The sequence below is a fragment of the Ursus maritimus genome, unplaced genomic scaffold (genome assembly GCF_017311325.1).
Source record: "Ursus maritimus isolate PB19 unplaced genomic scaffold, ASM1731132v1 scaffold_18, whole genome shotgun sequence".
Lineage (NCBI taxonomy): Eukaryota > Metazoa > Chordata > Mammalia > Carnivora > Ursidae > Ursus > Ursus maritimus.
In genome coordinates this window covers 43,883,618-43,898,759 of record NW_024424230.1, presented here as the reverse complement: position 1 = coordinate 43,898,759, position 15,142 = coordinate 43,883,618, and the positions used below count along the sequence as shown (strand labels likewise).

The following is a 15,142-nucleotide window of genomic DNA, read 5'->3' as shown; positions in this document are numbered from 1 at the left end:
TAGCTCTAAACCAAATGTTTGGTTATTCATTTATTAGATTGAAAAAAAAATTTTTCTTAAATAAAAATCCAAGAACCTCAAATGAAGTGTCCAAAAGACATAAAGATAAGTAAGCTTTAAAAGCTTGATTAAGCAAACTTATAAATATAAAAAAAATTATTTCAATCTAGTTTCAAACTCAATGTTCCTTTTTTATGGATAGGATTATGACTCACTTCAAACTTTTATTTTCATGAATCAACTACCAACTTGGAAAAAAAGGTTTTATTTTCAAAGGCTAACACAGCAGTCTACTCAAGAACGACATCAGGGGCTGGAGTGCCTGGGTGGCTCAGATGATTAAGTGTCAGCCTTTGGCTCAGGTCAGGATCCCAGGGTCCTGGGATCAGCCGGAGTCCGGCTCCCCGCGGAGCTGGAAGTCTGCTTGCTCCCCCCCGCCCCACTGTGTTCTCTCTCTCAAATAAAAAAAATTAAAAAAAAAAAAAAAATGACATCGGGGTGCCGGAGTGGCTCAGTTAGTTAAGCATGACTTCAACTGTGGTCATAATCTCAGGGTCCTGGGATCAAGCCCTGCCTGGAGCCCCACCTGCATCCCTATGTGTGGAGTTCTCTGCCCAGCTGGGAGTCTCTGCCCCTCCCCCTGCTCATGCTCACTAATACATAAAATCTTTGATTAAAAAAAAAAAAACCTTTTAAAAGAAGAATGACATCAAGCTTATTTACCTTGGTTTGGTTGCATATTCATATTTGGTCTGGGGCCATAGCTTCCTATTGGTTGCCCTTGACTCATCGTCATCTGATTCTGTACTGGCATGCTCTGTGATGATGGCACAGAATGGTTGTAACCTCCCATGGATCCATGGCTACTTGAAGGCATGTTCATGGAACTGTTTGTCATATTGAGTTGATTGGGTCCGGGTCCCTGAATAGGCATATGGTTAGGCCCTTTGAAGAAAAGTGGTCAGAACCAAATATGAAAGTTAAACAGATGGTCTATTAAAAAGTGCTTTAAAAGCTTTTTATTTTTTTGCATACCATAATAATAATACCAAACAATAACTTGAGTATTTAATCAATAGCAAACAAAGTAAATGCTTTACATGAATGATAGCAAATACTGTGAGGTAGATGCTATTCCCATTTTATAGATTAAGGAACTGATGCTTTTAGAAGCCAGCAACATTCTGAAAAAGAAAAGCAATGATGAAGGACTAGCTTTATAAGAGAGCAAAACATATAAAGCTGGAATAATTAAAAGTGTGTAGTATTAGCACATAAATGAATTAACAGATCAATGGGCCCAGAGTAGAGTCTAAAAACACATCCAAATTTCTAATTTTGTCAAGTAGTGATGAAATTAAATATCAGTAGCAAAAGAAAGACAATTCAATAAATAGTGTGACCACTGAGTAGCTATCTGGAAAATGGCCTACCACATTCCTTCTACCAAAAATAGTTTCAGACGAATAAAAAAATTAAGCATTACAAAAGAAAAAACAAAAATGAAAAAAAAACCTTAAAGGAGAATTTCAAAAAGGAGAACTTTTAAAATAATCTTGAAGCGGAAGGGCCTTCTTATATGCCAGAAAACCCAGAGCCATAAAAGGCTAATAAGCTAGACTACATAAAAATAAAAAATTTAAATATGACCAAACCAGACCAAACTAAACAAAATAATAAAAAGAAAAACTGGGAAAAAAATTTTAACAAGACCTATCACAGACTGAACTAAAGTTAGTAAAAGACCACCATCAATAAAAGAAATGGCAAGGGACATGAATCATCAGTTCACACAAAAACTACCAAAGGGACATAAACATGAGAGGACTGCTTGCTTCACTTACAATAAAAAGGCCAATTAAAACTATGAGACCCTTTTTTCATCTTTCAGATTCCAAAGACCCAAAGTTTTAATCTATGAAGAAAAGTAATTTCACACATTGTTGAGGTATATAAACATATACATAAGTACTATTTTTATGTAGAGCAATTTGGCAACAACTACCATATTTTAAAATGCATATACTTTTAACCCAACAACGGCAGTTCTATAAATATACAGTTCTTTGTGTGTACACGTACATAAATGCAAAACTGTATATGTGTGCTTATTTATTTACTTATTTACTTTTATTTTACAGGCATACTCACAGAAGCATAATTTTTAATACCAGAAGACTAGAAATAACCTGTATTTCCATCATAAGGAACTCTTCAAATAAATCAGGGGCACCCATGAAAAAGAATGAAATACAGTCACCAAAAGCATGAGGCAGCTCTTCAAGTACTGAGTGGTCTCCAAAATATATCTCTATATACTCACAGGCTCTAAGATCTATCTTTAAGAGGGAAAGAATATTATATATAATACTACATAATGTATGCTACCACTTGTTTTTTTAAAAGAATAAGACGAAAAAAAAGAGGGTGTTATGCATGTGTTCTGGATACAGAGAATCTCTCTTTAAGGATAACTAGAACCAATGACTCTCTGGAACAAAGTATCTGGAGGCAGGGGCTATATACCCTTTGGTACCTTTTGACTTTGGTACCACAGATTTATTATTATCTAATTTTTTTTAAATCGTTAAATGTTTTTAAAAAGGAACGTGAAACTGTGGTTATTTGACCAAAATCAAGGAGCATGTAAATAGCTCTACAACTTAGATTAGAAAATATTAAAAAAACAAAACTAAAATAGGAAATTAAAAGCTTTAGATACAAATTCATATGCATAAAAAAGTTGGCTAAGCTCTATTAAGGAGCTTATTAAATAAAGGAAACATAAGTAACTGGACTTCAATTTCTCCTACAACTAACTAGAACTCTATGTAAGAGAGTTGTTTTGGAAGCTCTACAGTGTTCTGGACAACGCAGGTCATAACTAGTTGAAAATCTCTGGTTTATAAAGAATATAACTACTCCAGATGGCCTTATACAAAAGCCCAAATATCATGTTAACCATAATTACATTGCTGCTCAAGTGCTTCTTTGGCCTTAAGCTTGAATGTTACATGGAGAAGTTAAGTCAAAATTCTAATTAACAGTACCACCATAAAAAGTCACAAACTCTTAACTTGCTAACGTGCATTAGCACTACCCTTCCAATTCTAAAAACAACAGGTCTGGATGAGCTAAATGTGAATTCAGCAAGAAGCATCCTCCTGACTACAACCTAACAAATAGTTATGTCTTTATTCACATCCCCACACAGGGTGTGGGTTGTGGGGGCCATGGATTGTGGCAAGTCTCCGCAGGAAACAAGACAGCCACCAAAACAGCACCACCTTCCTACAAGATGAATCAATCACATATCAATCTTCTATAAACCAGGCTACCTGGCTTCTTTTGCTCTGTGCTCCCCTTTACCTCATTTCCTATACCCATTGTCTCTGGACACCAATGTTACCAACCAATACATTCAGCTAAGACAACACTATCCTAAGGATGCTAATTACTAATTTTAAAAATGAACTACTTTGTAATTTTAGTTTCATTATTCCTATTTGCATAATACTTCCTTTTAGTTAATGAAAATAGCCTTTGTCTTTAGAAAGTAAAAATATTCTCATATCAAATGCAGAAAACCCACCAAAAATTATGGGTATGGGTTGCAGCTAGTGTTACAAAAACAAAACAATTTAAAGATACTTTTCAGATTAAAAGTTCAAACCAGCAAAAGGTAACTAATTAAGCATGCAATAACCTAGAAGATATTCTCAGTGGCTCCAAACTTAAAATGGATAAGTAGTAATGGGAATATCTCATTATATAAAACATTTGACATTATTTTTCTTTTAAATCGACTTTAATATCAATTTCCATATTTATATTATGCTATAAACATATGTATGCATAAAAATCTATACTCATCTTCAACAGTATCAATGAGGAAATACTAAATATATTAGTACTTTACAGATTTTCTTTCTTTTCCCCACGTGTTTTTTTCCAGCAATACTGTCTCCGGGACCAGTAAATTTTTAAGTAAATACAAAACCCAAGGAAACGTTATAGTACCTTTATAATCTATAAAGAGATTTTAATTCTTAAGTTATGGCGCAATGCTTTTTCCAAAAAGCTTCTAAAGCCAGCTGTACTGCATAGTTTCAGACAGACTAAATTTAGCCAGTTCTGTTCATCAGAGGAATGCTGTGTGTCAGCTACATCAAAGCCCAAGGGCAGCCTGATAAACACTGAATACAGGTCACGTAGCTCTGTAGCTAACAAACTCTAAGAGAGCTTGTACTCGGGGGCATTCAAAGCAGTTTTGTCATCAACAATCTAGTATCCCTTGAGCCCCCATGTCGTTTCAGTTGCTAAGCAACTCTGGTGTTAATGTCTTAGAGGAGAAAAACTTACCAGGCATCTGGCCGTTCATCTGGTTCTGCATGTGTGGTGCAGGAGGACCCCCACCTACCATTCCATCTGAAGGCATGTTGTGAGAGCGTGGAGGTGGGGGAGGGCCGCTCTGATTCATCCCTCCAGGACCCATAGGCATATTCTGTGTGGGTGGCTGAAAGAAGACAGTTTAGTAAAACAAGAGAAACAGTTAGACTAATATATTAAAGATGCATATAACAGTTGCCTATATTATTAAACTGAACAGAAACAAAAACAAATGCATTTCAACTTATTCTAATGCATTTTAATCATAGACCAAATTATTTACATCAAATTTAATATGCCCCAAAAACTTATCTTAGTATGAAGATATCTGACCACCTCAGACCAAAAGAACACCACCAATTAAGGTATATTTTACCTTACAAAATCTCAATAGTGAAAATAAATTTTTTTAATATTCTATACAAAAATTCACATTTATTTATATATAAGGATTTTTAATGTGTCCATTGTTGCTAAATTATGTTTTAAAACTTCAATCTCCTTAAATTAATATATTTAGATATATTTACTATTAATGATGGATTTTACCTGAAAAGATACAATAACAAAAAACTATAAAAGGACCAGAAGCCCCAAAATGTGATATACTTTGTACTACAGTTTGAGAGGGAAATAAAGTAATTTTGGCAAGAGAATGTTTTAAACCACGAAGACTCAGTTCAGTCCAACATTTTTGTGCCGACGACTCCTATAGATCGAAAACATTACTGATGGCCTCCAAGGGTACAGAGACAGCTGCCTCAAAAGGATGCCTTTGGCAAATTTCCTAATGAAAGTGTGAAGAAAATCACTGACTAACCTTGAGAGTTCACAAAAGGGCGAAAGGAAAAACACAAATACAAGGTGGTCGGCAACACCTGGCTTCCTTCTTAGAGATATTTTGGTAAAGAAAGCAAATGGTTAGCTGCTTTCCAAACCCCCATTTTTAAGCCTACAGGAGAAGGAGCTATATTCTTTACACGTCTCTGTCTGCCTTCTTTCTCTATTTCTCCATGTTCTAAAAACATAACATCTACTCCTGTAACTTTAGTCATTCTCTTCCTTCCACATTTTTACATGGCTAGTTAGTTAACCTTTCTGTACCATCCAGATTTTGGGAACACAATCCTCTCTGGTACCCTTAACAGATAAACACTGCCTTTTAGCCATCACATGTAAATACTCAAATTGCCATCCATTTAATAATCACTAACATCTACAAATAACCAAGTACTATTCTAATAGTAACCACTTAAAATTCATAGTCTCTGTGCACCTGGGTGGCTCAGTTGGTTAAATGCCTGCCTTTGGTTCAGGTCATGAACCCAAAGTCCTGGGATCAAGCCCCAAGTCAGGTTCCCTGCTCAGCAGTGAGTCTGCTTTTCCCACTCCCTCAGCCTCTCCCCACCACTCGTGCTCTCTCTCCTAATAAATAAAAAATAAGATCTTAAAAATAAACAAATAAAATTCACAGTTTTTGTTTCTTCACTACTAAATCCAGAAAATAATTGCTCTTCATTAACTATTTCCTCCTCAATTCTCATTTTAAATTTTTATCCACTTTGGATTCTTTAAACACTTAACAACTTTGTTCAGTTTTTTTTAAATTACCAACATCAACTCTGTGTCACGTATCTTATGTTGAAATGATACTTTACTATCGTTCAAACACAGCTGTGACCCTCTAGTTTGAAAATAAAAATCCTTCCTTCTATAGTCTTATCCAAATTTTCTGCTGAAAATTTATGTTCTCACTCTCAAAAGATAACAGTTTTTTCGTTTTCTTGTGATGCACTTAATGAAATATCAGTATTCACAACTCCCATCATAATAGAGTAGCTTGTATCAAACTAACCCTCCTGCTAATAAAAGTTATAAAATCTGGGGGCACCTGGGTGGCTCAGTCGTTAAGCGTCTGCCTTCGGCTCAGGGTGTGATCCTGGCATTATGGGATCGAGCCCCACATCGGGCCCCTCCACTGGGAGCCTGCTTCCCCCTCTCCCACTCCCCTTGCTTGTGTTCCCTCTCTCTCTGGCTGTCTCTCTCTCTCTGTCAAATAAATAAATAAAATCTTCAAAAAAAAATAAAATTAAAAGTTATAAAATCTGGACAAATGTAAAAACTGTTTGAAGACACTGAAGAGCAACATACGCAGAGAGAAGCAGGAGAGGCTACAACTCCAAAGAGAAGGGAAGCACCAAAGATCAGCTCCACAAGCACCTTTACTTTGTCCTTGACTTTGCTGTGTAACAGGAAAATAGAGCCCAAGCAGAAGTGGCAGCCCTACTGGGCTGAGAAGAAGATGGAGTTCTGGGCTATCAGAGAGCTAGAAATCAAAGAACAAAGTGCCAGAGTGGAAGAACCACAAAAAGGACAAAAATTCAAGAAAACTAGCATAAAACAGCAGCTAAGAGGCTAAAGAGCTGAGCGGAATATTTCAGCTTCTGCCCAATGCTAAAGAAACAGACTGGAGTGTAGTCTCTACCAAGTTAGAAAGGCCTTCAAAAACAACTCAAGCTCTCTGTTGAGACTTCAAAAAGGCTCTCCTTAGATTAAGGTCAAAATGGAACATATCAGCCCTAACAAATCTTTTTTTTTTAAAGTATTATTTATTTATTCGACAGAGAGAGGGACAGCCAATGAGAAAGGGAACACGAGCAGAGGGAGTGGGAGAGGAAGAAGCAGGCTCCCAGAAGAGCATGGAGCCCGATGTGGGGCTCGATCCCAGAACCCTGGGATCACGCCCTGAGCCAAAGGCAGACGCTTAACGACTGAGCCACCCAGGTGCCCCAGGCCTAACAAATCTTATAGTCAATGTTCAGTACTCAAGGTAATCTAGTATTTCACCTTCCAAAGGAAAACTTAACTCTCTTTGGAGGAAAACAACACCAAGTAAAGCCTCTATAATTGTTCATTTATAAGCCTGGCATTCAATGAAAAATTACGAAGCATTCTAAAAAGTAAGAATGAACAGCCAACACTCATTAGGATGGCTATAATAATTTAAGAAAGAAAAAACCTACATAAAGTAACAAGGGTTGGCAAGAATGTGGAGAAAATGAAACTCTCATACATGCTGGCAGGATTGTAAGGGGTGCAGCCACTGTGGAAAACAATTTGGCAGTTCCTCAAAAAGTTAAACATAGAGTTACCATATGACAGAGCAATTCCACTTCTGGTATAGACCCAAGAGAACTGAAGACATGCATTCACACAAAACTTGCACACAAATGTTCACAGGAGCATTATCCATCATAACCAAAAAACAGGAAAAATTCAAATGTCTATCAACTGATGAATAAACAAAAAAATCCATACAACGGAATATTATTTAGTCATAAAATGAAATGAAGTACTGATGTATACTACGACACAGATGAATCTTTTTTTTTAAAGATTTTATTTATTTGTGAGAGGGGGAGAGAGAAAGCACAAGCAAGGGGAGCAGCAGACTCCCAACTGAGCAGGGTGCCTAATGGGAGGCTCAATCCTAGGACCCTGGGATCATGACCTGAGGTGAAGGCAGATGCTTAACTGACTGAGCCACCCAGGCATCCCAACACTGATGAATCTTGAAAACACTATGCTAGGTGGAAGAAGTCAGACTCAAAAGGCCACACATCATATAATTCCATTTATATGAAATATCCAGAAGAGGTAAATCCAGAGAGAAAGAACATACACTAATTAGATGGTGCCGAGGGGTAGGTAGAGGAAGAACTGGGATTGATGTCAACAATTATGAGGTCTCTTTTTGAGTTGATGGAAATGTTTGGGAATTAAGATACTGGTGATGGTTGCATAGCATTGTGAATACACTAAAAACCACTGAATTACATACTTTAAAAGGTTAAAATGGTGACTTTCATGTCATGTGAATTTTATCTAAAATTTAAAAAAAAAACAGATGAACAAGTAAGAGAAATAACAGAACACAGAAAAAGACAGGTCATTCAGTTTGGAGCTATCTGAGACACCTTAAAATAACTGATATGTTCAGGGACAAAAACAAAACAAAACAAAACAAAAACAAAGTAGGATCAATGGAGAATTTCAGCAAAGTCCTAGAATTCTTAAAAGAGTCAAATGGAAATTCCAGAACTGGAATATATAGTCAATGAAATGAAGAACTCACTAGTTTAGAAACAGTAAAACAGAAGACTGGTAAAAACTGGAAGAAATGTACACAAAATATGACACAGATATAAAGGAGAGAATATACCAAAAAAAAAAAAAAAAAAACCATAAAGACATGTACAACATACTACAAAGATCTAACACACAACTAACTAGAGTCAGAAAAGTAAAGAAAATGAAACACAGGCAATATCTGAAAAATACTAGTCAAAAATTTTCCAAAGCTAACACAAGACATGAGTCTCTAAGCAAACATACAAAGTTCTATAAACCTCAGCAGAATATGAAGAAAAACATACCTGAGTCAAAGTCTTAAAAACCAAAGTCAGAGAAAACCTTAAAAGTAGCCCAAAAGGGGCATCTGGGTGGCTCAGCTGGTTAAGCATCTGCCCTTGGCTCAAGTCATGATCCCAGAGTCCCAGGATCGAGCCCTGCACTGGGCTCCCTGCTCAGCGGAGAGCCTGCTTCTCCCTCTGCCCTTCACCCCACTCATGCTCGCTTTCTATCTCTAAATAAATAAATAAATAAATAAATAAATAAATAAATAAAATCTTTTTTAAAAAAAAATCATTTAAAAAAGTAGCCAGAAAAAAATAAGACATAAAGGAAGGGCAATAAGACTAACCACCATTTTTTTTAATCAGAAACAACAGAAATAGAAGACAATAAAATGACATCTTTAAAATGCTAAGACAAAACAAGAAAATAAACCAACCAATCTAGAGTTCTATAAGAGAAAATATCTTCCAATAAGATGATGAGTTAAAAAGTTTCAGATTGGGGCGCCTGGGTGGCACAGTCGTTAAGCATCTGCCTTTGGCTCAGGGTGTGATCCCAGCGTTCTGGGATAGAGCCCCACATCAGGCTCCTCCACCGGGAGCCTGCTTCTTCCTCTCCCACTCCCCCTGCTTGTGTTCCCTCTCTCGCTGGCTGTCTCTGTCAAATAAATAAATAAAATCTTAAAAAAAAAAAAAAAGTTTCGGATAAACAAAAGCTGAGAGAACTTGTTACAAGTGAAGGGACTTTATCAAGGCAAAGGGCAACAACTCCAGATGGAAGCACAGAACTAGAGGATTTAATAGAGAGAAATGGCAAGGTAAATATCTAGACAAATATAAATTAATATTGATATTTAAAATAACTGTAACAGTGACTTATATGGTTTAAACAGATATAAAAGTGTAAAATTTATGACAGCACTAACACAAAAGACAAATACAAAATGAATAAATGAAGTTACACTGTTGTAAGTCTCTTGCATTTTTCATCAAGTGCTAAATCTACAAATTTAGACTGGAACCTAATAAACCAAGGATGCACACTGTAATCTCGCAGGCAACTGCTTAAAAATACATACACATATAAAAATGTACAGCCAAAAAAAGGTGGAGAGGAAAAAATAATGCTTGATTAGTTCAAAGAAAGTCAAGAAAGAGGTAAACAGAAAACTAATAGCAGGCTGATATTCTCAAATTCTACTATATCATGTTCTTCATTAAATGGATCTGGACCCAATATTTCAATTAGATAACAAATATTATTAGAATGGATTTTGAAAACACCCAATTATATTCTGTTTATAAAAGATCCACTTTTAGGACACATAAATGTTAAGAGAAAAAGATACTATACACTAAACACTAATAAAAGTATGGTGATATCACTATATTTATATCAGATAATCGACTTAAAACAAAAAGCACTACTAGAAATACTAGAGGAATACTTTATTATGATAAGATCAGTCCAACAGGAATATGTAACAATCAAATTTTTAGACATCTCATAACACAACTTCAAAGTCGTTAACGAGAAAGTTGACAGGACCAAAAAGAAAAACAGAATAATCCATAATAATGGTTGGATTTGGGGGGGGGATTTATTTATTTGAGAGAGAAGAGAAAGCACATGCTCACACACAGGGGAGAGGGGAAAAATTAATATTATAAGTTTCCACTTCAAGCAGCTAGAAAAGACAGCAAGTCAAATCCAAAGTAGTACAATGAAGGAAATAACATAGATGAATACAAAATTCAACAAATCATATGCAATCTTCCAGAGAACATAAAAAAAAAGGAGAACAATTCCCAATTCTTTTTTTTTTTTAAGATTTTATTTATTTATTTGAGAGCGAGAGAAAGAGCATGGGGGTGGGGAGGGGCATAGGGAGCCCAATGCAGGGCTCAATCCCAGGACCCTGAGATCATAACCCGAGCCGAAGCCCGACACTTAACCAACTGAGCCACTCAGGTGCCGCAACAGCTCCCAACTCTCTTATGAGGTCACCAAAACTCTGATACCAAAACCTAAAAAGGACATTATTAGAAAGAAATCTACAAGCCAAACTTTCTCATGAACATAGACACAAAAATGCTATACGAAATTTTAACAAACCAAATCCAGACTGTATTAAAAAAATGATGCATTATACAACCAATGGTGCTAATTCCAAGAATGCGAACTGGTTTAACTTTTGGAAAGCAATCACTGTAATTCACCCAATTACCAAAATAAAATCCACATAATGCCTCAATATATAAAGGAAAATTATTTGATAAAATTCAACACTGACTCATAATACAAACTTTAAAAAATCTAATACATCTAATTTACAAAAAATTTACAGCTAATTTCATCTTACCGATAAAATATTGGGCTCTTTCACCTTGAATTCAGGAATAAGACAAGAATATCCAGTAACACCATATCTATTCAACATAATAAATAAACCCACGGACAAATCAATAGTATTAAGAAAATAGAAATAAAGTATAAAAAGGTTAAAAAAAAACAATAATAAAGATGGGAAAAGAAGACACATAATTATCATTCAGGAGAATCTATAAAAAATTATTTGAATAAGGTAACTGGATTTAGAAGACCGATATATAAAAATCAACTGTATTTCTATATATTTCCAAAAAATAAAAAACAAACTTTTAAAAATAACAGCATATTTAATAGCATCAAAAAAAATGAGTAACTAGAAAAGAATCTAACAAGATGTGCAATACCTCTACATTGCAACACTGTTGAAAGAAATTCGAGTTCACTAAATGGAGGGATATACTATTTTTATTGACTGGAAGACTCAAAATAGTGAAGATATCAGTTTCCCCAGAAATTCCAGGCAATCTTAGTCAAAATCCCAGCAGGCTTTTTGAAGAAAATTCACAAATTCTAAAATTTATATGGAAATGCAAAGGAATTAGAATAGCTGAGACATTCTTGAAAAAGAACACCGCTAACTGCTACAATAATTGAGATATATGGTTGGTGCAAAGATAGATAAACAGACCAACAGGACAGAAGTGAGAAACAGATCCACACATACAGTCATCTTACTTACAACAAAACAACTTATATTCGATGTGTAAAAATGTATTTCCAATAAATGGTACTGTATCAATTGAATATTATATGAACAAAAATGAACCTTAACTGCTAGACTCAGATCTTTCACAAATTTAATTTGCAATGGATCATGGATAAAAACTTTTAGAAGAAAACATGAGCATATTTTCATGACCTTAATATAACAAACTATTTCTCAAACAAGATACAGAAAGAAAAACAGTATCAATAAATTGGATTTAGTTTCAATTAGAAACTGTTCATATAAAGTTACCAAAAAGAGAATAAAAACAGATCTTTCAAAATGAGAGAAGATAGCACAATGAAGGAAACAATTAACAAAACTAAAAGGCAACCTATGGAATGGGAGAAGATATCTGCACGTGACATATCTGATAGTCTGTGTTTAAAATACATAAAGAACTTATAAAACTCAACACCCAAAAACAAATAATCCAATTAAAAAATGGGCAGAAGACATGAACAGACATTTCTCCAAAGAAGACATCCAGATGGCCAACAGTCACATAAAAAGATGCTCAACATCACTCATCATCAGGGAGATACAAATCAAAACTATAATCTCACACCTGTCAGAATGGCTAAAATCAACAACACAAGAAATAACAGGTGTTAGCAAGGATGTGGAGAAAAAGAAACCCTCTTGTACTATTGGTGGGAATGCAAACTAATGCAGCCATTGTGGAAAACAGTATGGAAGTTGCTCAAAAAGTTCAAAAATACAACTACTCGACAATCCAGCAATCACACTATTAGGTATTTACCCAAAGAATACAAAAACACTAATTCAAATGCTCCTATAAACATACACCCTGATGTTTAGAGCAGCATTATTTACAATAGCCAAGATACGGAAGCAGCCCAAGTGTCCACTAATGAATGGATAAAGATGTGGGGCGTGTGTGTGTGTGTGTGTATATGTATATAATGATATAATGGAGTATTATTCAGCCATAAAAAAGAATAAAATCTTGCCATTTGCAATGACATGGATAGAGCTAGAGAGTATAATGCTAAGGAAGGTAAGTCAGTCAGAGAGACAAATACCATATGATTTCACTTGTATGTGGAATTTAAGGAACAAAACAAAGGAGCAAAGGGGGAAAAAAGAGAGAGAAAGGCCAACCAAGAAACAGACTCTTAACTACAGAGAACACACTGATGGGAAGATGGGTGGGGGAATGGGTTAAATAGGTGATGGGGATTCAGGAGAGCACTTATATGAGCGCTGGGTGTTCAATGGAATTGTGTCATCATTATATTGTACACCTGAAACTAACATAACACCGTATGTTAACTGGAATTAAAATAAAGGTTTAAAAAATGGTAGAAAATATTACATAGTCAACAAAAGATTTATATCTAGAATGTATAAAGAACTCCTACAAATCAATAATAAAAAAGACAACCCAATGTAAAAGTGGACAAAAACAGGGCACCAGAAAACTTTTTTGGGATGACAGCACTATTCTATATCTTGACTGTAGTGGTGCTCACACAGATTTGTCAAAATTCATCTGTCTATACAATTAAAATGAGTGAATCTTTTTTTATGTGAATTATACCTCAAATGACACTTCTTCAAGAAAGCCTTTCCCAAGTATCGGAATAATCAGGCCCCATTATCTCCTATAGTCCTAGGTGCCCTTACTTCGCAGCATCTGCTACAATTGTCATTTAAAATGTTTGCGTTAAGGGGGCGCCAACGTGTTTCAGTCTGTTAAGAGTCTGCCTTCGGCTCAGGTCATGATCCCAGCGTCCTGGGATCAAGCCCCACATCAGGGCCCCTGCTCAGCGGGGAGTCTGCTTCTCCCTCCGCCCCTCCCCCCACTGGTTCTCTCAATCTCGCTCTCTCGCTCTCTCTCTAAAATAAATAAAATCTTTAAAAATAGAGATACTCAGCAAATATTCACTAAATGAAAAAATTATTTTGAAATTCAATTTTAATTCAATTGGAACCAGTATTTTTATGATAACTTTCATGTTCTTTATTGTCAAAACTGCTTATTCTCTATACTCCACATCCACATTTGGAAGTCCATCCAACATCTCAAACTTGAAATCTACAACACTGAATCCCTGACATCTCCACGACCCCCAAACCAAATCCGTCTACCCAATAGTCTCAGCTGATGGCAATTCCATCATTCCAGTTGCTCTCTGAAAACCATGGAGTCATCCCTTACATGTCTCTCAGTCTCATCCTCTGCCTCCCACATCTAATTTTCAGCATATCCTTTGGACTCTACCTTTAAAATATACCTACAATTTGATCACTTCTCCTACGTCCTCCTCTGCTACCATGCTGGTACAAGCCACCATCACATCTCTCATGTTGATTATTTCAACAGCCTCCTAACTGGATTCCCTGCTTCTATCCATGCTTCTCTATCATAAATTCTCCACATGGTGATCAGAATGAGCTTATTAAAATATGTCAATTCATTCTTCTGCTCAAACTCCTTCAAGAGACTCCAATTTCAAGGTAAAAACTAAAGTCCCTACAATAATAGCTTGCAAGATAGGATTTGCCCACATAACTTCCTTACCTTATTCTGTTCTAGCCACGAACTTCATGTTGTTCCTCAAGTTAGGCATAGTTTCACTTCTGGATCTGTCCACTGCTTGTTTCCTCTGCCTGAAACATTCTTCCTCAAGTCTTGCTCAACCGTCACCTTCTCAATGAAGTCATCCAGACCACTCTACTTCATACTGCAAATTCCATCCCCCACCTGCAGTACTCCTAATACATCTCTCCCTGCTCTGTTTTCCTTTTCCATAGCTCTTATCATCTTCTAATACAGCTATATGATTTAATCATTTATTATACCTGCCTTCTTTGCTAGAATGTAAAACCCAAGAGAGCAGGAATATCCACCTGCTTTGTTAACTGATATTCCAAAAAGTACCTATTACCTGACACACAGTAGGCACCTAATATTTAGTAAATAAATGAACTCTCAAACTTAAATGATTTAGTATAAAATTAAAAATAATTCTGATTATAAAATTATCTTCAATTTTCCTTTAAAATATAAAAATATCACTGTAAAATATAATTTTTAGTTTAACAATCCTTCCTCTGTGTAAATATCATTTGTATAACTGTCCTTAATATAGTTCCCCACAAGGAAGCACTACAATGACACATAGGAGATTTAAAAATAATTACTATGCAAAACAGGAAGGATATGTATACACACACACACACACACACACACATATATATATATATATAAAT

The 15,142-nt window shown here is 35.5% G+C and overlaps 1 protein-coding gene across 3 annotated transcripts in view; it reads right to left on the bottom strand.

Moving 5' to 3' along the window:
* The window catches only part of SS18 (SS18 subunit of BAF chromatin remodeling complex), an 82,850-nt gene that overhangs the window by 41,644 nt on the left and 26,064 nt on the right, over positions 1-15,142 (bottom strand). For all 3 annotated transcript variants that reach the window (XM_040632625.1, XM_040632626.1, XM_040632627.1), the window contains exons 4-5: positions 4,363-4,516; positions 724-945 (exon numbers count right to left, since the gene is read on the bottom strand). In XM_040632625.1, the coding sequence (XP_040488559.1) occupies positions 724-945; positions 4,363-4,516 (376 nt within the window). The remainder of the gene's footprint in view (positions 1-723; positions 946-4,362; positions 4,517-15,142) is intronic.